The following is a 24,088-nucleotide window of genomic DNA, read 5'->3' on the forward strand; positions in this document are numbered from 1 at the left end:
TGTGCTCTTTTGTCCTTTGTGGCATAAGTACCATCACGTGGGCAGAGTCGGGAGTCATCAGACTCATTGATCACGGGCGCATAGTAACTCTTGGGCAGGTGGTAGTTGCATCTTTCGGCTATAAATATAGCCCGTTGGAGAGCGAACCAAACCAAGTTTCTGAGTGACAATGGATTGCCTTTGGTTGCGTTGCGGAGTCCGTGCGGGAACCGCTTTGAAATCGAAACCGTCTTGGACATTAGCTGGGACCGACTAGTTCGAGGCGAGTCCGACCCTGAGTCCCAGGGTTGGCTGAGCCCGACCCTTTGGGGGGGAACTCCGCCTCGCACGACCCTGAGTCCTGGGATCGGGTGCACCCGACCCCTGAGCAGAGGGTTGGAGTAGTCCGAGGCAAAGTCGAATCCGACGTGTAGTCGAACTCGAACTCGTCGACTTTGAAATCTTGGTTTTTTCTGATCGGATTTTCTGGTTTCTTCTCCTGAACGTCGACGATCTAGCACCGGAACGAACCCGAGCCTTCGGCAACGCAAAGTCAGGATCCGAAAACGAAGGTGGCGCCGGCTTCGATGAGGAAAACAGCCTGATAATGACCTTTGCCATTGAGTTCGCGCTAAGAAACTCGACGAGTTCCCCTACCTGGCGCGCCAGCTGTCGTTGTTTTAGACCGGCAACCCGCCTAGGGGTACCCTAGGTGGTCTTTTATGCGGTAAGGGTCGTCGAGAATCAAGGAATCAATGGTAACGCAAGGAACACGATTTAGACAGGTTCGGGCCGCTAGATCGCGTAATACCCTACGTCCTGTGTGTTGGTTTGTATTTGATGAACTATAGTTGTTGTTGAGAGGGGTCCCTGCCCGCCCTTATACACACGGGAGGGTAGGGTTACAAGTCTGAGTCCTAATCGGGTACTATTACAGAGTTCTACTCGGTAAGGACCAAGTAGTTTTCCATAAACATACTTGACTAGTCCGAGTAGGATACGCCCATCCTTGTTTTGACCGAGTACGTCTCTTAGTGAGCCGTCCAAGATCTACTCGTGGGCCTGGGGTGTATGCCCGACACAAACCACACCATATGTCTCAAATTGGTTCTAAAGCAATTCCCTATATATATGGTTTCTGTCCCAAAGTTCGAATGGTTGCGTATAGTAGTTGGTTTCTTCTACCGCACCCTTTGTTACTACATTCTTGCAAGTTGCAAGTAGGCGTGTATATTTATGCCCACCTTTCAATATATGACTTTGTTGAACACTATTTCTTACAGACACATGTTTTCGTATACCTTTCAAATTACACGGATCAACCTGAAGTTATAAAAATAGATCCAAAAATTATAGAAAGGGTGAACAAAACAAGCATTTAAATAAAAATGAGAAAAAGAATTTAGGAGTTAAAATTAGGAGACATGGAAATTTCACAATTTCGGGGATCAAACATAGATTCATAGCAAATTGCAGGCATATGGTCCGTGACAAACTGCCACGTCTAATAACTCCCGTTTCATGATAAATGATATCTTGTCAGCTGCAAAATACAATCTGCATGGCCCACAAATTGAATGGTTACAAATTAGCATATACTTAACTTTTATCAAAAGAGACCAAGGGTATGTTTATGTTTATTTATAGTAGAGTACAACATATGTATTGTAGTATAATTAAAACAATATGAATTATAATCATAGTTCTTAAGTAGCAAACAAATCATTTAAATAAAAATATAGAAAATATGATTAGAAATATTATTAAATAGTAGAACATTAAAATTGTGCGTTCATCCTCTTTTCTTGAAAACAAACTACTATGATGCCACCTAAGTATAAAACAAAAACACATGAGAACTTTTAAAATTGTGTGTTCTTATCTAACTTTTTTTTTTGCGAATCACATAGTACAGATGTAGACGCTCACATACACGCATGCACACTTACCCATACGAACACACGCACGCAACCCTACCCCTATAAGCACCTCCCAAAGACTGAGTCGGCAAATACTTGAAATTGAATTTCAAGAGTCACCACTAGTGCCTCGCCGTCGACAGGCACGTCGCCTACCACTGAAAGAATAGTGCTGGTTAAATCCTGGAATAAATCCAGAAAAAATGCGAGCATCAATGCCAAGTTGAGGACTCAAACTTTGGTGGGTAGGTTCGATTACAAGAAACCTTACCGGCTGAGATACGCTCAGTTCGCGCTCTTATCTAACAATGTATAAGATGCAAGAACGTAAAAAACATTATACATTCAGTTACTAAATGGTACACGACTGTTGTCGTAAACAATGCTTGATACATTCCTATATTAGCAAACAATGTATATTCAACTTATGATAAGCAAAAACAAAAGTTTTATTTACTATCGCTCTTAGTAGACAAACAATAATTGCTGGAATAAGCAGGAACCTTCTGTCACCCTATTAAAACCTAATGTAGGTGCATGCGCATGGAAAGGACAAGTAATCACTAACACGCTAGTTTTTATTAAAAAAAACAACAGGTCAAGGCAAGCATCCAAATATAGTTTTTTTCCTCGAAATACAGTACAAGCGCTCGCATGAACACTCGCTTAATCCTATGAATACACGCACCGACGAACGCCAGCAAAATATATTTAACACTCCAGCTTTGCAGGCTATCGTTGTAACAACTCTGCCTTAATTAGGTGTAATTAAACTTAAGCAAGTCATTAGTCACTAGTAAAAGAGGTGAAATGTCCATTTTGCTCTAAAAAAGCTTTTTTTGGAGTTAAATATAAACTTTGAGTTTTTTATACAAACTTAAAATTTTGCCCAAATAAGAGTTGTAAAATTTTTAATTTCAAACAACTTTTGTTAATAACACTTTGGCTAATTCATAGTGGGAGAGGTCGAAAACAAGAATCAAACCAGGAGTATATAAAAACCCTACAAACAACCTAAGTCCTGGAATTCAGATTTTTGCTCAACTTTGCAGCTTGCTATCTCACAATTTTATATCTAACCTCAAGGCAGATCTTTAATAAAAGTTGTAGTCACTTGAGTGTGTTCCAACTTTATTACACTGACACCCAGGTCCAAATCGCAATCGAATCTACTCAAAAACTTGGTCAAAGTCGGGTAAAACAGTCAACTCGGCCTTCTTGGCATTCCAGCGCTAAGTCTGGAAAATATCTAGAGCGCGCCCCTTGACGAGTTTGTTCCTCCAAATTTTTGAACTGAACTCAAGAAAAGTCCTTAATAGAAGTTGGACTCCTAAGAACGAAGAACAATTCCTTTAAAATTACCTTGGTCTAATTCGACACAGAAGCTAACCAAAATTCGTGGCAAAGATAGCCAAATTCCTGAAATTCCACCAAATCAGCCGAAATATGCTAAGTCCGGAATTTCTAGTTTTTGGCAAACTTTGGCTCGGGTTATCTCCAAATCCGTTCAAAATCTAGACAAACACCTTTAGTAAAGTTAGAACTCCGACCATAGGACTACAAGTTTGGTAAAGGGATATTCGAGCGTTTAGTTTGAAAATTTTGAGTAAGAGGCCTCCAAAGTCGACCCCGTCCCTGCCTTGCCTCGCCTCGACGCCAAAGCGCTCCGGCATGTTCGCCCAGAGCGCTGCCTGCCCCGTGGCGCGCCGTCACCGGCAGCTCGCCGGCGCCCTATCCCCGGTGGGGAAGCGATAGGACGGCGAGCCCGACGCCCAACTAGTGCCGCGACAAGAACCGACGGAGCTCCCCGCTACCCTATCGCCGGTCGAGCCCATCCTTTGCCCTGTCGCGTACCCACGCCTGCCAACCGGAGCCCTGCTCGCTCGCCGGAAAAGCCGCCACGCCGCCATCGTCCCACGCCTCCGCCCGCTCACCCAACCAGCGCCTTGGCGCTCCACCTTGCCCGCCCGACAAACCGGTTGCCCACGCTAAAAATCGCCCGTGACCAACCACGGCGAGATATGCCCCGGAGCTCCGCTCCCAGGGCTAATGGCGCCGCCGCCCAATCCCCGAGCACCAGAAGCGCCCCTCGCTCCCCCTCGGCCCACCAGCCAGCAAGAACTTTCTGCCGCTCCCCCAGGCCATTTAAAACGAGTAAAGGAGCCGCCGGGAGAGCCCTCCGCACCCCTCCGCCGTTTTTCTCCCCGCCGTCTCTGTTTTGCACACCGCTACCCACCTCGCCACGGAGAGCATCCCTTCGCCGGCCAAACCCCCTCGCCATCACCCGTTCGCACGCTGCTAGTGGCCCCCGAAGCTCTAGCCGCCGTCAGACAACCGCCCGAGGCCGCCCCGCCACCGAAACGCCTCAAGCCGCCGCGGCCGTGCCCGAGCTCGTCGCCGCCGCCGCGTTCCGACCCTCGCCGGCCATCTCCGTTGCCCCAACTTTGCCAAGTCGAGCTCAGGTGAGCCCCTACGCACCCCCGGCCACTTGTCACCCGACCCCTGCCGGCGAATCGCCGAGGATTCCACCCGCCGCTGCCGTGCGCACCACGGGGACAACATTGCGTCTCCCCCGTTATTTCTAGGGGCCTAGGCGCAAAACCTAGAGACCCCTGCGCGAATAAACCTTAGACGTGAGGGGTAGAGTGCAAGTTTGCCACGATTTATGGTTTTAAACCGACAGAAAATAGGGTAAAGTTTAGAAATGCCCAGTAAATCGTAGAAAAATAAAAAAAATACCAAACCACTTTTGTTGGAATCCTTATTATGTCTAGTTTCTTACAAAAATAAGTTTGCCTATGTTGTTGTTGTTGTAAATAATATCCTATAGTTTTATTTCTTTCTTAGACCTTTTAAATCATAGTAAATAGAAGAAAAATGCTAAAAAGGTAAATCCAACTATGTGGTGTATGTTTCAGTGAGTAGAAGCTCAGAAAAATACTTAGTGTCCTGGAGTAGAACTTAAAGTCACTGTTTTAACCTTATATTTGAAATCTAGGGTTAAATGTTTCTTTTTGCATAAGTTTTAATCCAGAGCTGAGAACAATATGAAACCAATTGAAGTAGCTTAGTTTGAGGGGTAGTTTACAGGAAAAATATGGGTTGGGGTCAGAATCAGAAAGAAACCCACCTTCCTTATAGAACATGATTAAATAAGAGATAAATATGGGTAATATATGTCCTTCTCCAAAAATCATGAAATTTTCACCAAAGCCTCTGTAACACACCTTCAACCTACTGTTAAAATTTCACCCTCAGATTCACTATAGGTTTGGAGATAAAAATAGTTGAGTGCATGCTACCCTTGGTGGTAATATACGTTTAAATCTTTTTGTGGTAATCCAATGGCTCCCAAATTTTTACAGTAGCTTAGAAATGACTTAAGTATGGTGCTGTAATTTTTTCAGTGCCTTTTGTTGCTGTTTGCTTGAGGAACCACTTTTTGGCTAAGAAATCGGTTTAAAGGAAAAGAAGAAATATAAATCCCAATAAGCTAAATAGATAATTTTTGGAAGAGATAAAAAAAATATTCAGAAGTGAATAACTCTCCAAATGCACCTGAATGACCTCAAAAATGACCCCACCTTCTTTATACAACTCTAAGTTGTAAGAATCTATATATGTACACAATCACCATCAAAGTCAACCTCGAGTTTGAACCGACGCCACCTTACTTTATGAAGTAAATGGAAGTTAAAACCCTGTTTAGGTGAATGTGGCCTAAATACGACTTTCTTTCTAGCAATAAGTCATGCCTTGCATCGTTCGTGTAAAAGCATGGATAATTCTAAACTCTTGCATGTGCATGTCGTGTAGAAGCTAATATTGCCGATGGAACCTACGAGCTCCACCCTACCTTGGAAGAGGAAACTGTCGTGGAGCTACATCATGCTGAAGTCGAGCCTGAGCTAGATCAAGATCCTGAGGAACCGCTAACTTTTCCTAAAGGCAAGCCCCGGTGCATGCTTCCCTGTTTTTAAATTATGCAATATGTTGATGCTTATGATTGTGCATTTACATTATAGGAGTTGAATGACACCTTAGATGCATGAACTTAGTACCCCTTTGATCTGAACACTAGCATGATAAGTCACATAGATGCAATGCTAAATAGGACTCGGTAAAAGTCGAGTGATTGCCTGTCACTCGCGAGTTATAGGAGTTGTTTGTTTACTCATGCTACAACCATAAGGATGACGGACGAGACCGGGAATAGTTCTGATGTGGTGGTTTGCCCCGTCTGTCTAGTAATGAACTTGCTAAGATCGAAACGTGTTGGCGTTCGTGATCAAGTGTTTGAAAGTACTAATCTCATACCTAGTATGGGATAGGGAAGCCTATTACCTGATTGAACTAGGGCGTGGCATACCCTCCGACTGTCCTTGGAACGTCGTTCCCATGGTGCATCATGTGGGTGCAAGTGCGGTCATAGTACGGCAGAGGCCGGGATTATGGAGCATTGCATGCCACAGAAAGTTGGCCCTGACACGTGCCTAAGGGATCGATGGGGACGGCTGACAAATGAAGCGACCCGTCGTGGTGCGCGGATGTCGTGAGATTAGGTTCGCCATGCATCGTTAATAAATTCGAATCGATTCGTCTGTCTCTCACAGTTTGGGACTGCTTGATCGCTATTCTGCACTATGTAAAGATGGAACATGACGATGATTTGACCTTGATGCTTGTTCTTAATTGTTTGGCAACAATGCTTGCTTAGTATACGCTGCTAATCTAGATTGGATAATGAACTTAGAACTTGAGCTAAAATATTGAAAGTAAGGACCAACATTAGGCGTTTGGCAAAAACAAACCCACAACCAAAAGCCTTGCATGTCTAGGTGTCGGTGGTGTAGCAGCCACCTGTCGGGTTAGTCTTGCTGAGTATTAGTTGCTTAGCCTTGTTGTGGCTTAACTTTTCAGGTAATGTCGATAGTGTGGCTGTTGGCACCACTTGGTCTACTCAGCTCCCTCCGGGCTGGACAGTCGAGTGGGATCCCTCCTCGGACGGCGAGGGTAGGGATCATTGATGTCATGATCGGCTTCGTCATGATATCGTATATCGACGTTTAGCTTCCACTTGATTTACCTTGTCTTTGTTGAACCTTGCAAACTTGTTTGAATTCCAAAATTTTTGATGTAATAAATTGTTGAACCATGTTAATGTGATGGGAATGTTGTAATCTCTGTGCTACTCACCTTCGTGTGAGCAATGCTTCTCGATCCTGTGTAGGTGGTTTATCGGATGAAATCCGACGAACGACCAAGTTGTTTAAAGTGCATGATCGCGTGTCAGGCGACTTAAGTGCATTTTAGTCAGGTTAATTTGAGCGTTTCCGCTACAATCGTCAGGATTGAGCTTACCTCCATCCTCTGCAGACAAAATACATGGCGGGAGTGCGCACATCACCACGACGGGCCTTGGGACATCCGGCCATTGGCGCGAAACAAAGCTCCAGCTAAACGAACAAATTAAACTGTCTACGACGTAACCGAAGGCACGCACGGTGAGATCGATGAGACCAACCAGAATACCTTGCTGATTTCCAGCACAAATTTACGTGGCCACGAGGCAAACAGAACACCAAGAAAAGTGACACCATCTCCTAGGAACACAGCCTGCAGCGAAGATCTCCTGTTATATATATATAGGCACGGAATCGAGAGAAGCCAGGGCAATGCAAGCTCCAACCAGCTAGCGCTCGAGCATCACCGGCCACACCTGGTCGACCGAGCTCGAAGCTTTCGAGGGAGGCAATGGAGGGAGACAAGTCCAGCGGCGCCGGCGCCGGCGGGTTGGTGCTGCTCAACTGCTTCGTGAGCCCGTTCGGCAACCGCGTGCGCATCGCGCTGAAGCGCAAGGGCCTGGCGTACGAGGAGAAGCACGAGAACCTGGCGCCCAAGAGCCCGCTGCTACTGTCCTCCAACCCCGTCCACGCCAAGGTCCCCGTCCTCCTCGTCGGCGGCAGCCCCGTGTGCGAGTCCCTCGTCATCCTCGAGTTCGTCGACGAGGCCTTCGCCGGGAACGGCGAGCCGCTCCTCCCCGCCGCCCCCTGTGCCCGCGCGCACGCCCGCTTCTGGGCATCCTACGTCGACAGCAAGGTCGCCCATCGCCGATCATATCGCTCACTGCTCCATCTTCTTCACTGTTCGATTTGACTTGAACAACAATTGAGCCTGTGTGTGCCATGCAGCTGCCGGAGTGCGCGGTGCGCGTGTGGCGGTCGCCCAAGGGCGCGGCGGCGGTGGAGGAGGGGAGGAAGGACCTGGTGGCGGTGCTCAAGACGCTGGAGGCGGAGCTGGGCGCCAAGCCGTACTTCGCCGGGGACGCGCTCGGGTACGTGGACGTGGCGCTGGTGCCGTTCGCGCCGTGGTTCCTGACCTACGAGAGGCTCGGCGGGTTCAGCGTCGCCGGCGAGTGCCCGGCGCTGGCGGCGTGGGCGGAGCGCTGCGTCCGGGAGAATGAGTGCGTGGCCAAGTCGCTGCCGGAGGCCGAGGACGTATTCCAGTTCGTGTGCGGCATGAGGAAAATGTTGGGCCTCGACTAGGCCGACCATTGGGGGTGTCGTCGCTCGCTCGTCGCGGGCGGCGCCGGCAAGAGCTTGGCTAGTTGGCTGCATTAATAAGGAGGGAGTGGATCAGTTGTCGGTGCCTGTCTTTTGGTTTGCACACGGCACGGCCGCGCCGGTGCACGACCGTGCACGTTGACGCGTGATCCACGATCTCGTCACAAACTTCTCAAAGCTTGGCTATTGTTTTTGCATGTCGTCTATGCCGTTGTTTTTCGATGTTGCTGTTGTTTTTGCGGCGGTTTGGTAAACATTTGTGGGTGTAATTTCTTTTTCATCAGAACTGTTGTTTATCTTGAGGCTTGTCCCATTGAGTGGTTGTGTGAACGATGATTTTTTGACATGGATGATCCTCAATGGAAGACATGAGCGTGTCTGCACTGTATGGCCAAATTGGTCTACGCAAATGGCACCGTTCGGATGAGCACGAGCCCATCCACGACCACGAACAGGCACGGAGTAGGAGCGCCTGGGATCGTGTGAGCCAAGCGGTCTTCAAGCGGAGCGGCAACGCTCGCCCCAGTCGCGCAACGCCAACCAACAGAAACCCCGGGGCTCGAGCACCGGACGGAACGGGAGCGGCGCCGTGGGTGACTGGCGTGCGGAAACGGGGGAGCCCCGGGATTGGCCAGGCCACCGACTAGCCGGAGAGTCCCGCACGGCTCTCCCGCTGCTGGTGACCGTCGTCGCGCCGAGGAGATGGTCGGACGGATAAGATCGCCGCGCCGCGCCCCGCCCCGCGTGAGCTCGCTGCCCATAACAAGCGGCACGAGCACGAGACCCGGCGCCGAAAGCGATCGACCTCGGTTTCGTTGCGTGCGCGCGCGTCGGACCCAGCAAAGCAAGCAACCGCAACGCCTTTTTCAGTTTGGCCCTGGCTGCCTGCCCCCCGCTGGACCCGGAGCCTGGAGCGGCGCTGCGAATCTGCACGAGGGGCTGAGCCACTGAGGTCCGAGCGCCGAGCGGGGTGGGTGCGGCGGGCGGGCGGGCGGGCATGGCGACTGCGCTGGCCAAGCGGGGCGCGGGGCTCGCTGCGGCGTTGGCGGCTCTGGCGCGGGGGCGCGGGATGTGCTCGGCGTCGGCGCCAGCTGCGGCGGGGCGCGCCGCGGCGCTCTCCTCCGAGGAGCTCATGCGGATGGAGCGGGACTGCAGCGCCCACAAGTACGTCCCCCGTTCGCCCTCCCCCAACTCCAAGCCGGTCTATCCCCTTGCTTGCGCGCCCGCCGCGTGCTTGTCGAAATGCATCTGCGCCTCGCCCCTGCCTTGGGTTCTGGACCCCGAATCGAGCCTGTGAAAATGGTTTTCGACAGAATCTTGGCCCTCTGCACCTCTGTTTGGGGTCGGAAAAATTAATTTAATTCCCCTTTTTCTGTTCCTCGCCGCTCCTCGATCTTCGTACGGCTCCGTGTCTCCGGCCAACGGAGTGGATCGTAGTCCTCGCGTCCTGGAATGGAGCCTGTCAAAATGGTTTTCGACATAATTTTGCAAGCGTTCAATTGATCCTTGTATTGAACTCATCAGGGAGACACTGGCATGTTGTCTTTTAGAGACCTGACACAGAGGCTCCTCTTACTCATATGGTTCCTTTGTCTCAAGTAGCATAATCTTTTCTTTGATACCCGCAAGGGAGTGATTGAGAGCTGCAGTTCGATTTGAATGTGCACACTTGTTGATGCATATTCTGTGAAGTTTATTCGGAGGCTCTAAACTTCTAAATGCCACTGCAACAATTTGAGTTGTACAATGCGGTTACTTACTGTACTCTTAACATTTCAATGCCTGCAGCTACCATCCGATCCCCATGGTGTTCTCCAAAGGAGAAGGTTCACACATAGTGGACCCTGAAGGCAACAAATACATTGATTTTCTCTCTGCTTATTCTGCAGTCAATCAGGTAGGGTTCTTTCCTGGGAACTTTTTTTTTTACTTCATCAATGTAAATTCAGTAAATCAGGAATCCACGATCCTGTGGCTGGAAACTATTGTTGCCAAAACAGACGGGAAATTAAAGAGAATTTTAGTTGCCATGCTGCATTGTTTGGCAGACTTCTTTCTTATGTACTGAAACTATGTAGTGTTTGCCGTTCCTTTCAGGGTCATTGCCATCCAAAAGTCCTGAGAGCTTTGATAGAACAGGCAGAAAGGCTTACGCTCAGTTCTAGAGCTTTCTACAATGACAAATTCCCAATCTTTGCGGAATATCTGACAAGCATGTTTGGATATGACATGATGTTGCCAATGAACACTGGAGCTGAAGGAGTTGAAACTGCTATCAAGGTGGCTAGGAAGTGGGGTTATGAGAAGAAAAAGATACCAAAGAATGAGGTATGACCCCACAAAAAGTTGTGAGTTTTACTTCGGTCCTGGTAGCGGTGTGCATTTTTCTGAACTGGGATTTGCTTGTGCTTCCTTGAAGGTCTACCTTGTGAGGCTTTTAAAGTTTTGAAGTAGGCTCTTACTAGATGAGGTTCCATCTATCGTTGTGGTTGCTAAAATTATCCTGTTCCTGCATAGCGTGTTAACGCATAAGCATGGTGATGACATATGTACCAGTTTTTCAGTTGTTCCCTGCTTTAGTATTATTATTCTGCTCTGTTTTCTTTTACTTATGTTACTTGGATATGATGAAACCTAATACAAATCTCATCTCATTATATCAAATAAACAAAAAGTTCAATAGAAGAACAAACAATCTGGCAATATATATGCTATTTTCATTCTTAATTCCCTTTGGTGAAGGTTTGGCATATGCCATGTCTGGTAAATCCTACATCTTGTATCTTGAGAAATAGAGATTCATTCATCTGCCAAATTGTTTGCTGTTTTGCAGGCTATGCTTGTCTCTTGCTGTGGATGTTTCCATGGTCGAACTCTGGGCGTCATTTCCATGAGCTGTGACAATGATGCTACTCGTGGTTTTGGTCCTTTGGTTCCTGGCCATCTTAAAGTTGATTTTGGAGATATTGATGGGTTGAAGAAAGTCTTTGAAGGTAATTGATCTGTCAACTGTGGAAAGCATATATGGTACTATTTTACGTGTTTCTGTATGTTGACAACTAATATTTGTTTCAGAGCATGGAGATCGGATTTGTGGCTTTTTGTTTGAACCTATCCAAGGTGAAGCGGGGGTACGTATCTATCGTGCTATAAGCTCCATCTCTGTTGGTTCTGATTAGATATTTCCTATACAGTGAGAAACTAATTGCTTCCGAGCAATATCTTGATAAACATTGGTCCATGTCTATACTTTTCTGAATTCGCCTCCTGAGATTTGTCCAACACCAGCTGGGTTATCATATTTCAGTTTTCTTTTTCATCTGGTTTGGATGAATTTATCACACTTTGCTAGCTATAGTGGTAAAGTAAACCGGAGCCAATTTGATTACAAATATATAGTTCAAATTTGACTTTTATGGTACCTGTCTTTGGTTTTTGTCATTATTAGCACGAATGGTTAATATTTTTAATTTCTTAGTTTGACAACTATTAATTCGATCTTTTGTGTAACACACAGGTAGTAATCCCACCAGATGGCTATTTGAAAGCTGTCAGAGACTTGTGTTCTAAGCACAACATTCTGATGATTGCTGATGAGATCCAAACAGGCATAGCTAGAACTGGGAGAATGTTGGCATGTGATTGGGAAGGCATAAGGCCTGATATGGTGGTAAGTTTCTTTTTCCGGTACCCCTGTTTATCATCTATACTCGTTACGCTACTGACCAATGGTGATGTTTTTATTTTCTTCGAAAGGCAACTTATGATTTTTGACTAAGTACATCGTCTCTACCAGATTCTCGGCAAAGCACTTGGTGCTGGAGTTGTTCCAGTCAGTGCAGTTCTTGCAGATAAGGACATCATGTTGTGTATCAGACCAGGGGAACATGGAAGGTGTGAACAGATCCCACTACTTTTTGTTTATCATAAAACATTTCATAGCCAAACTAATTCAATTCACGCCGAACTAATCTGTGCTCCTGAATAGTTTTTATGTTACTTTCATATAGCAATATTTTTACTGTATGTATGTACTGCTCCTGAAGTGTGTCGTATTTGACAATTGCAGTACATTTGGTGGGAATCCATTGGCTAGTGCTGTGGCAGTTGCATCACTGAAAGTGGTCAGAGATGAATGTCTTGTTGAAAGGTACAGTAATTTCTTATAAGAAATTCTAGTGATTTGCCAGGTTATCTCCTGTTCTCAAATCCAGCTTAGTGATCTTGTCTTCTGAATGATATACGGAATCGCAGGGCAGCAAAGTTAGGACAGGAGTTCAGGGACCAGTTACAGAAGGTCCAGCAGAAATTCCCTCAAATCATAAGAGAAGTGCGCGGGAGGGGTTTGCTTAACGCGGTGGACTTAAACAACGACGCACTATCTCCTGCCTCTGCATATGACATATGCATCAAGTTGAAGGAGCGAGGCATTCTAGCAAAACCCACACATGACACTATAATTCGATTAGCCCCTCCCCTTTCAATCAGGTATAGCTCTTCACCATGCTATCGCCATACATCATTTATCAGTTGTTTGTATGTTTGCATGTACAACTAGTAGTATTTTATGCCTGAAAGTGTAAACTGATCGCAAGCTGATGTCTACATTGTATGGTTTTCAGTCCGGAGGAGCTTGCAGAAGCATCGAAGGCACTCAGTGACGTGCTGGAGCATGACTTGCCACAGATGCAGAAGGAGATCAAGAAGCCAGAATCAGAGGCAGAGAAACCAGTCTGTGACAGATGTGGCCGAGACTTGTATGGATGATGAGTGATGCCTACAAGCAGGGATTACCGCATTTTCATGGGCAGTAGGCCATTTCCCCAAATGAGAAACATAATATGGGATTCTCTGCCGTAGCTCACTGTAGTATCCTGCACCTTGTTGCATTGTATATTCAGGGAAGGTGGTATTATTACCATGGTTAATCGCAAATAAATGGGTGGTAGTATTCACCTGCATTGTGAATCTACCGTCAAAGCTATATGATCTTTTCCTCCTCTTTTCTTCTGACGAAAGTGATCTATCTGTGACACTTAATGCTTTTCTACGATTTGTGAAGAAGTTGTAGTAACTGAAAATTCCAATGTAGTTGATCAGCAAATGAGCAATGTTATGTTAACGATGGACAATCGTTTTGAAGAGACAAAAAGGATAATCTGTTGGTCCCACGTTCTGATAAGGTATACATTCCCATTTGAAAATATTCAGAGGACAGCAATTTCTTAGCTGTACATTTCATGAGAAAACAACGGTCCAATTTTAGGTTTGAAGACTGAATCGAAATGAAATAAGCAAAAGTACACCTGCAGGTCCTATAGACCTGGAACGCAAAATACAAGTTGGAGTGGGCCCATTTCATCTCCAGGCGGCACTTTTCAGCCACTGGCTTGGTCAACCAGACGCCCTACACTTAAGCGCAACCTTCAGAAAATAAGCACATTTTAAGAACTGCTTAATCTTTCCGTTACATCTTAATCCTATCCACGTCAAAGCTTTAGCCTTTGACATAACAAAAGCAAACACCACCATCTTATCATCGTTGCATCGCCATCATTCCTGCAAGAATCGTTTGTTTTGAACCTATTGACCGATTTGTGCATGGATCTCGTAGACGATGAGGTCCCGCCGCTAGAGCCGTGCCTGCCGCCGCCGCCGCCGCGCGCCGCCATGCGGTCCCGGCCGTCGAGCTGGAGCAGCAGCGGGAGCAGCGGCGGCGTCGAGTACACGAGCCTCCGGGACGTGATCGCCGAGGCCGGGCCCGGCAGCGGCGGCGGCAGCTTCGGCGACGGCGCCGACTTCGACGCGTCCAACATCAACATCCGCAACCAGCTGCTGAAGCACGCCGCGTCGGCGTACCTCCAGTCGGCGATCGTCGTGCCGCCGCGGGACACGGGGTGCCTCAGCAGGCTGTGGAGGAGGCTGCTCCACCGCCGGCGCTGCCGCATCCTGCAGCGGCCGTGGCCGGGGTGCTGCGGCGCCGGGGACCCGCCGCGCCTCTGCGCCGCGGCCGTGGCGGGCTCGGCGCGCCGGCTCGCCGCCTTCCTATCCGGCTGCGTCGCCCGCATGTGCACGTAGCAACGCGCGTCGTCACCGGCTCGCCATTGATTGGTGGTGAGGTGCGCATGCTGCAATGCTGGATCTGTACCTGAAAGATACAATTGCATCGATGGATTGACGGAGGTCGGAGGAGGCCAAAGGAAGGAGAAGGTGCGACGATCTTGCATTTGCAGGCTCTTCTGATCCGCAAAAAATAAGACGTGCCTGCCAGGAGGTGATGTGTTTGTGTTTGTCATCTCGTTCATCGATGAGGTTGCAATCAGTACTTGATCACTGATAAGGACTGAATAACATCGAGAGAAAAAAACATAGGAATCGATTACAACTTTTTTGTTTTTTTCTTTTCTCTCTGTATTCGAAGATTTTACAAATTATTCGTAACAATTGTCTCCAAATGAACATAGCAAGGCCATTCACAGTGCAAAGTCTTTTCTTTACTCATACAATGCAAAAGTTGATTAAAGGTGCTTCCTGTCATCATGTGCCATATCATTGAGCATCTATATAAGAATTCAAGCTTTTATACAATCACTCTTCTCACGTTCATATTTAGCTTTGTTTCTCGAACTTAAGGTCTGATAAAAACATTATTGCCAACCACAGGCAGACTTTGTGCCCCATCTCCACTGGTGAACTTCGGCTGGTTTTCTAATTAGAGAGAAACACTACTTACCAATATTTCATAGTTCTTCATATTTAGGTTGGGGGAATCACAACTTTCAAGTAGTCGGATCCACCTCTACCACAAATAGATATTAAATATTAAGAAATGTATTTTTGTCATAGCAATAATTTTATCTCATAAAATACTTTCTACGTAATTTCTTACTTTTAGCTTAGGACTCACAAACTTTCAAGTAGTTTGTCCCAACTTCCACTACAACATATGTCGCCATTTCACCGCTGTGATGAAGCCAATTTATCAGTTACCGCTGCAATTCCTTTTTTATAGTTCTATCAATTAGTTTTGTAACACCGAAAGATCACGACTCCGGAAAATACCACCAAAAGAATTTGCCTCTGTAAAGTACCACCTAAATATTCAAACGTTAACCGAGTGTAACACTCCGTTACATTTTTTTCCACCGAAAAGCATATTTTCATCTATTTGAGGAACATATCATGGATATGAAATGACTCTTGTACCCTGTTACATTTTTGTCCACCGAAAAGCATATTTTCATCTATTTGAGGAACATATCATGGATATGAAATGACTCTTGTAACCTTGGACTCTTATCCATCCTCTGCATTCTCCTGATCGCCCTTCTGCAAGAACAGCACGGAGCGCCTGTGCGGCCGCTAATCTGCCCGTGCGCCATGGTCCGCTCCAATGCTTCTGCACCCCGCTCAGCTGCCCTGCCCATGTCTTTCCACAGTTCCACCACCAACTCGGCGAGGATTAGCCCATTCTCTTTCATTGCCAGGCGCTAGTAGCAGCTCCCGCCCGACATAGCCTGAGCGCAAGGGTCGTCTTGCGGGGGCTGAGGGCCGAGGCCACGCGCTCCAATGCGTCGGACGCTGCGTGGACCCTCGACCGGTCCCGCGCCGAGGCATCCGAGCTGCTCGTGGTGGCCGCGCTGGTGCGCCTCCACTACAGTTGCAGCACCGCTCCATGCTCGCCGGTCATCCTTGCCAAGCACACCTGGGGTTATTTTTTTCCAAGTTATCAGCGCTACCGGCGAAATCTAACAGAATGCTATATTCAGTTAACATCCACATCTTTCGATGATATTTTATAGAGGCAAGTTCTTTCGGTGGTCTATTTTTGGTAAATTTTCCATTTTAAAATCTCCCGTGGTAACTCCCCCATAGTTTTACATAAAAGAAACAAATATTGCCATTTGACAATGTGATGATGCCATAGTATCAAGAAATATATTTTTTGTTTTGGAACTATACACTCCACCAAAATTATAAATTTTATACTTCCTCTGTTTTTAAATATAATTCGAAATGGAGAGTGTGACATGTCACATGTGTTCTCTTATTATTTTCTTTCCATTCCACATCAGCTAAAATTTGTAATATATACTCCCTTTGTTCCAAATTGAAGTCATTCCAACTTTTTTGAAAATTCAAATCATTTTATGTTTAACCAAAATTATAGAGAGGATTACAAAAATTTATGGAACCAAATAGATATACTATAAAATATATTTAATGAAGAATCTAATAGTACTTATTTGGTATAATAAATGTTAGTGTTTTACTGTATAAATTTGGTATGCTTTTGACTTTCAAAGAAAATTGGAATGCGTAGGGAGCTGGAACTAAGTGTCATGACGCATTTAGTCCCAGGCAGTTGATATTTTACATATCAAGCCATGCTAACAAAATCGATGTTTTGCACCACGTGTTATTTGTTCACACACATATTTTGCACCCTACGGATGCTGAGATTTAGGGGGAGCTCCATGCTTGTCTTGAAAATATGCAAATTGGCATTTTAGGCCAAAATCGATGAAAAGGAATTCTATGCACATGTTGAGGGATAGCCCTATCTAAATCTCAGTACTCAAAAGCTTTAATGATATATCTTTTGTAAGCTTTAATCAAGGTTGTCATCAATCACCAAAAAGGGGGAGATTGAAGGAGCATCTAGGCCCCTAGTGGGTTTTGGTGAGTTGAATGACAACGTGATTAAAGGTCTAATGAACTTGTTAAGTCTATGAGCAGGCGTAATACTTGATGAATAATCTTTGTGGGAAAGATTGCATTAAAAGACTCATACAATGAAAAAGAGCAAGTATAATATATGACATTGTTTACTCAAGCAAGCAATGGTGTGAAAGAAAGTTGAGGCTTGGTTGATGGCCTTATATTGAAAGATTGCTTGAAGTTAAAGATGAATGTCATAGTAAGAAATATTTTGTGAATCTCATGATAGCTAAATGTGATATATGATAAGCAAATTGAAGTAAAGAAAGAGACATGATGGTATTGGGATATTAGTTGGTCTCTAAATAAAATGAGAATCTTGTTATAAATATTGGGATATAGAAGTTAAAAGAAGATACAATCTAAAGAGAATTTTATTCATGGTGTCAAAACATAGCTAGACTCAAATGCGGCAGCGATTGGATAAAGAAATCAAGCAAAGTGATTAGCTATGAGATACTAGGTAAGGTTTGGCCAATTAGTGACTTGGGCCATGAGCTTTGCTAGGGTGAAGTGGCTAGTGCTTAGAGGATTTTGAGGTATCAAGTCAAGCCTTATTGAGTATAGCAATGGGATGCATCAAATGTTTATTATTGAGTCATATGAAGAAGTCAGTTGTGATCTAAAATTGGGTTTCATTCATATGTGATTGAATATTGATCCAAGTCACTAGCTCAAGGTTGAAGTGTTTAAACCAAAGAGACAAAGATGGATGCAGCTCTCAAGTAGATATTCTTATTAAGTATGGCATGGTTCATGGTACTGAAGCTCAAGAAGATGAACATGGTATTTATATTTTGATCTTGAGTATAGGTGTGCTATACTATCAAGAGAGATGCATCACATGATTATTTGACTAGTCTCAATGCTCAAGTATCCTATGTGCGGGATGAAAGATACAAAAGCCACACGTACACACTAATGGTCATGAAGTTGCGGAAGTTTTCGGAGAACTTTCCAAAAGATTCCAAAAGTTCCATAGTTTCTGAAGAACGTTCCGGAAAACTCCGGAACTCAACTAGTTGGTTTGAAAAACTGAAGGTTCCGGTTTTTCAAAACCGGTTTTGGTTTTGGTCTGACAACTCTAACGGCTAGTTTCTGGGGAGTGGAGTATTTATACCCCACGACCCTCTCAGTGGCTAGCTGCTATTTTTGCGGTTGTTGCTGTGTTTCTTGCCTATTCCAAGCTGAACTAAAGCCAAATAGCTCTCCCCAACCCCTCTTTGTAAGATAGTGTGATCTTTGCTAGATCTTGCGAGTTGGGTAGTAGAGAGGAGTTATTTGAGAGCACTAGAAGAGCACTAATACACTTAAGCATTGGTTTGCCTTGTCAAGTTTCAAGTGAAGGATTTGTTACTCTTGGAGGTGTTCCTCCTAGATGGTTAGGCGTCGTCCAAGAGCTCCCAAGGTGTAGTGAGCCACGGGATAGTTTGTGCAGGTCAAACTTCACCTCCAAAAGGGAAGAAGCTAACTAGTGAAGTGGGGAAAGGGTTGAGTGCAACCCGGCATCTTTGGAAGTACCCAACGGAGATGTAGGATTCACCTAGGGTGAATCTGAACTTCGGTGAAACAAATCATTGTGTCTCCTCACTGATTTTCTTACTCTTGCTTTACACTTCCACTTCATTGCTGATCTTGTAACATTGGTTGATCAACTTGGATGTTAGTGTTTGTGAAGTGCAGGAGCTTTGTGATCCTGCTAAGATTCACCATCTGAGCATACTCTCTAAATCCAGTTTGATCTTTACCTCACTTGCATCGCATAAGGTTTAAGGGGTTCTCTCTGCCCGAGCCAAAATTGGAGGTTCCGGTTTTGAAATAGGAAGTTCTGATTTTCAGGTAGGCAGTTTTATTCCGCTATTTAAGGCTTGTGCTTTCTATCTTCGGAGATTCCGTAAATTGCGGAATCTCCAGAAGTATTTTCGGAATAATCTGCAAGTCGCTGATAAACTTGTTTTAAGTGGTGACGATTTCAGGTTACGCCTATTCACCCCTCCTCTAGGCGACATCAAGATCCTTTCAATATGTATCAGAGCCTGGACTCACATCCAAGCTTAACCGCCGTGAGATAAGATGTCGACACCATTTGAGGTAACTTTGACTTCAAGCCACTCGCATGCGACGACTCGAACTATGATTCTTGGTCTACTCATGAACTTGATATTTTTAGGGCCATGGGTCCTGAAATCGAGCAGGTTGTAGTTGTGAGTATTTCTCCTTCAAATGCTGACTGGTCAAAATTAACCCAAGAGAAAGAGAAATGCCTACAACTCAACGCTCAAGCATCTTATGTTTCAATTCGTGCTTTGAGTGAAGATGTATTAGATGCTATCATGGATAAGGATGACAATTATCATACAAGTCATGATGCACATCGTATATGCATCACTCTCAAAGATACGTATGGTGCTTGTGAGTACCATGGTCAAAAAGTAAGTGAGTCAGAAGAAGAGACTCAACGAACTCAACCGAGAGATCATAAGAACTCTCCAGCCTCAGCTGATGAAGTGAAACTGGAGGTTCCGATTTTAGAAACCGGATACTCCGGTTCTATCAGAGAGTTGGCTATTGGCTGGTCCATCAGGGAAGACGATTCATGTCATCGGCCTCATGAAGAGTCCAAAGCTCCAAGCCACTCTTCTTCACATCAGTACACCCATAAATGCTTCATGGCTAAGGGTGAGAAGAAAAGAAAAGATGAAGATGAAGAGTTTGAGTTTGAATTTGACAAGATGTCCAAAAGAGACAATAAAGAGCTGGTCAAGCTCATGGAGACTGTGTACAGCAGAGAGGAGAGATTGAGAGACAAGAGAACCATCTTATTGAAAGAGTCAAGGAACTTGAGTCTCTCGATGAAGAAATGAGGAAGCTTATTGAATGCAATGTATCCTTGCTTGATAAATGCGCAAATCAAGGGCTTTTGGTTCAACGGTTCCCTGGATTTGGGCACCTCATTGACAGTTACCTCTATTTTCGAACGAGATAAGATTTTCTTTTAGAGATAGTCACGTTGACCAGAGGTTGACCCTTATCCCACCAAACTAGTCGGTAAAAGGCTCGGGGGCTGTGTACCACGTGCCTATTGATAAAAAAGTTTTTCTCTGGATTTTAAAGGGAAAGAGATACAAATTACAGTTTGACCCTCAACCTGATTCTTCGATTTAACCTAAGGCTCGGGGGCTACTCCATATAGAGTGCAACTTTCATCGCACTTCCATATAAAATTCAAGATTGAAGGATATGAGACTGAGTCAAATGAGGCTTGAGTACATTCTAGCCGCATGGTAGTTTTTGGGTACCTTTGAAAGTTACTCGAAGAGCACCGAAACTCTTTCTGTTTTTTTTACAGCAGCCAAGTAAGTGTCTCGTCTGGTACGTGATCATGACCCAACAACAGCTTTTCTAGTCTAGCTTCCACTAGCCCTTCCAAGCTCGTTTCATTTCTAGCCCGTTCGGACGACGGCGAGACGAGTGAGCGAAGCACATGACGGGGCGAAGCGTGGTCCTGAGTTCGGTTGCCGAGGGCGGCAGAACCGACGACGCCACGGCCAACCCCCTGGCCTCTTGTGCGGCACGTCTGCGTCATCATTCGGACGGTACCTCTCCAAATCAAGCAAGCTGCTTCAAATTACCCGCAAGGATGACACGCAACGGAGAGACTATCAAACACGATGACCATAAAATAAGGGACGCCCATAAAATATCTAACGCAATGAGCAATCATATCTGATGCAATTTTTGTCAGTTTCTTTATTTTAGGCTTCCAACTAATCATCATTCAACGCTAGCAACTTCCTGATACAATGAGATATGATAAAAGCACCCTGCTTCCAGGCTTCCAGCATAATTGCCTGCCGTGAATGGTGAACTATAAACACAGCCAATCCAACATGCCCTCATCCTACATATCCATCCCAGTTTCCTTCTGCATCCTGATCATTGCCACATCCCTGTGCTCCGCGGCGGACACCATCTCGGCCGGTCAGCCCCTCGCCGGCCGTGGCGGGAAGCTCGTCTCCAAGAACGGTAAGTTCGCACTGGGATTCTTCCAAAGATGGACCGGCAGCCGCTCCAGTACCCCGAAATGGTACTTGGGCATATGGTTCAACACAGTCCCGGAGTTGACCCCAGCTTGGGTGGCCAACCGGGAGAACCCGCTCCCCGACGGAACCTCGTCGGAGCTCATCATCTCCGACGATGGCAACCTCGCCATCTTCAACCGACCCAACCGGTCAATTCTGTGGTCGAGCCAGGCGAACACCACGACGAACAACACCATCGCCGTGCTGCTCAACAGCGGAGACCTCGTCCTGTCCGACGCGTCGAACTCGACTGCCATCTTCTGGAGGAGCTTCGACCACATGACCGACACTTTCCTCCCCGGTGCCAGGATGGGCAGGAACAAGGTGACCGGGTGGACCCATGGCCTTGTCTCCAATAAGAACTCGCACGATCTGTCTCCGGGCATCTACTCTGGCCACCCATCTCCAGACTCTGCCAACTTCGAGCTGCTCCTTTCATGGAACTCTTCGGTTACATACTGGTCATCCGGGCAATGGGAGGGGCAGTACTTCAGCAACATGCCGGAGATGTCGGGTCGCTATTTGTTCTTCTCCGAGTTCGTTAGCAATGATCGGGAAGAGTACTACACATACTGGTTGAAAAACGAGACCGTGGTCACAAGGTATGTCCTTGATGTAGACGGGCAAGCAAAAATGGTGCTCTGGTCTGATGCTTCAGCGGAGTGGATATTCTTTTATCCAAAACCAGATGCTCAGTGCGAGGCGTATGCTGTCTGCGGACCGTTTACGGTTTGCAGAGAGGATGTGCTCCCTTTCTGCAACTGTATGAAGGGTTTCTCCATCAGATCACAGGAAGACTGGGAGCTAGGGGATCGAACAGGCGGATGCAACAGAAACATTCCCTTAAACTGTGCCAGCAGCAACTCAGGCATAAGTGGTGGTCTGACAGACATGTTCTATGCCATGAGGAATGTTATATACCCTGATAATGCCAAACACATTGAAGCTGGGAGTGCCGAGGAATGTGGAAAAAGTTGTCTTGGGGATTGCTCCTGCTACGCATATTCCTACTCTGGTAAGTGCAGTGTTTGGAACTCTCAACTGCTTAATGTTTTGCAAAGGTATAATGGAAGTGCCAGCGACGAAGGAATTCTTTACCTTCGGCTTGCTGCCGAAGAGCTAAAAACTTCAAAACACAAAAGAAGAATGATAGTTCGGTTGGTGATTGCTGCAACCATCTTCGCCGCTTTGTCTCTGTTTGCAATTATTTGCATGTTTGTCAGGAGACGGAAAAGGCAGCATTCATCTATGGAACCAAGCAACATCAGAGGAGGAATAATGGCTTTTGGATACAAAGATTTGCGACATGCAACAAAAAACTTCTCAGAAAAATTAGGAGGTGGTAGTTTTGGGTCTGTGTTTAAGGGTGTTTTACCTGACTCAACTGTCATTGCAGTTAAAAGACTTGATGGTGCTCGTCAAGAAGAGAAGGAATTCAGGGCAGAATTGAGTTCGATAGGAATGATCCAGCATATTAACTTGGTCAAGTTAATTGGCTTTTGCTGCCAAGGAAGCAAAAGATTGCTTGTCTATGAGTATATGCCAAACCACTCTCTTGATGCCCATCTGTTTCAAAGCAGTGGCATGCCCTTGTGTTGGGGTACTCGGTACAAGATAGCACTTGGTGTTGCTAGAGGATTAGCCTATTTGCATGAGAATTGCCAAGACTGTATTATCCATTGCGACATTAAGCCCCAGAACATTCTTTTAGATGCTTCTTTTGTTCCTAAGATTGCAGATTTTGGGATGGCAAAGTTTGTTCGAAGAGATTTTAGCCGAGTCATAACAACAATGAGAGGAACTATGGGATATCTTGCTCCTGAATGGATAAGTGGCGTGGCTATCTCATCAAAAGTAGATGTTTACAGTTACGGAATGGTACTGTTAGAAATCATATTTGGAAGAAGAAACTCCGGAGAAGAATATAACAGCGATAGTACCTACTTGCCTGTACAAGTTGTAAATAAACTCCTTCAGGGGAATGTGCAGTGCTTGATGGATCAAAGCATGCACGATGGCATCAATCTGGAAGAGGTTGAAAGGGCTTGCCGAGTTGCTTGTTGGTGTATTCAGGATCACGAGTCCCACAGGCTGACTATGGGAGAAGTAGTCTGGATTCTTGAGGGCTTGATTAAGGTCGATGTGCCTCCCATGCCAAAGGTTCTTGAAGCAATTTCAGGAGGCACAGATTCAACGATCGCATAGATGTGCGAGTTCTTGAACTACCCAAGTGATTTGCGCTTTTCAGGTGTGCTATGGTCTTTTCAGAATCCTTGCTAGTTTTCCTTCTTGTTCACACCTTGCTAGTTTGAAAAACAGGCAGCTTCTTGCAACTGTCAAGGCTGCTGTCAATTGTTAGGTTCTGTAGATTTCGGTTGTACTGGATGAATGGCATTAGAAATGGGTATCACCCTATCATAAACCTCTCCGAAGTAGTAGTTTATAGTTTTTGAGGTTCCGACAGTGTGGATTGCTGCAAGAGTATGTGAGTTTAAGATCTTGCTAGGCAGAAGCAACATTTCATCCAGATCTAAGATCTTGAACACTTGAATCTAGGAAACTGAGCTCCTCTGTGTTTTCAATTTGGTTGCTTGAAATCCCCAGCACGCGCGGGCGTGCGGCCACGGGCGGCGACAGCAGCACGGGCTCCGACGCCTGTGTTTGCGCCGGCAACGGCAACAGCGGCGACGCGGGCGACGGGCGGCGGTGCGAGGCCGGGGAGAGCTCCCCCACCGGGAGCAGCGGCGAGCTCCCCCGCCGGGAGCACCCTCGCAAGGAGCGACAGGGCGCGGGAACAGAAGCACGGGGGCTGATAGGGGAGGAG

General features: G+C 46.1%; 4 protein-coding genes across 4 annotated transcripts; all 4 read left to right on the forward strand.

Moving 5' to 3' along the window:
* Positions 1 to 7,318: 7,318 nt before the first annotated feature.
* LOC117840055 (glutathione S-transferase U24) lies at positions 7,319 to 8,826 on the forward strand. Its single transcript, XM_034720507.2, has 2 exons — positions 7,319 to 7,997; positions 8,090 to 8,826. The coding sequence occupies exons 1-2, from the start codon at positions 7,653 to 7,655 to the stop codon at positions 8,441 to 8,443; spliced, it is 699 nt and encodes a 232-aa protein (XP_034576398.1). The 5' UTR covers positions 7,319 to 7,652; the 3' UTR covers positions 8,444 to 8,826.
* Positions 8,827 to 9,443: 617 nt separating this feature from the next.
* Positions 9,444 to 13,445, forward strand: LOC117840054 (ornithine aminotransferase, mitochondrial). Its single transcript, XM_034720506.2, has 10 exons — positions 9,444 to 9,625; positions 10,250 to 10,358; positions 10,559 to 10,789; positions 11,295 to 11,454; positions 11,537 to 11,592; positions 11,979 to 12,131; positions 12,258 to 12,355; positions 12,531 to 12,611; positions 12,716 to 12,949; positions 13,084 to 13,445. Exons 1-10 carry the CDS (start codon positions 9,459 to 9,461, stop codon positions 13,226 to 13,228), a joined length of 1,434 nt encoding a protein of 477 aa, XP_034576397.1. The 5' UTR covers positions 9,444 to 9,458; the 3' UTR covers positions 13,229 to 13,445.
* A 617-nt stretch (positions 13,446 to 14,062) lies between these two features.
* On the forward strand, positions 14,063 to 14,946 carry LOC117840056 (uncharacterized). The gene has a single exon (XM_034720508.2). It carries the CDS (start codon positions 14,063 to 14,065, stop codon positions 14,537 to 14,539), a length of 477 nt encoding a protein of 158 aa, XP_034576399.1. The 3' UTR covers positions 14,540 to 14,946.
* Positions 14,947 to 21,072: 6,126 nt separating this feature from the next.
* On the forward strand, positions 21,073 to 23,469 carry LOC117835249 (G-type lectin S-receptor-like serine/threonine-protein kinase At2g19130). Its single transcript, XM_034714618.1, has one exon. It carries the CDS (start codon positions 21,073 to 21,075, stop codon positions 23,467 to 23,469), a length of 2,397 nt encoding a protein of 798 aa, XP_034570509.1.
* The last annotated feature ends 619 nt before the right edge of the window (positions 23,470 to 24,088 follow it).

The sequence above is a fragment of the Setaria viridis genome, chromosome 9 (assembly GCF_005286985.2).
Source record: "Setaria viridis chromosome 9, Setaria_viridis_v4.0, whole genome shotgun sequence".
Classification (NCBI taxonomy): Eukaryota; Viridiplantae; Streptophyta; class Magnoliopsida; order Poales; family Poaceae; genus Setaria; species Setaria viridis.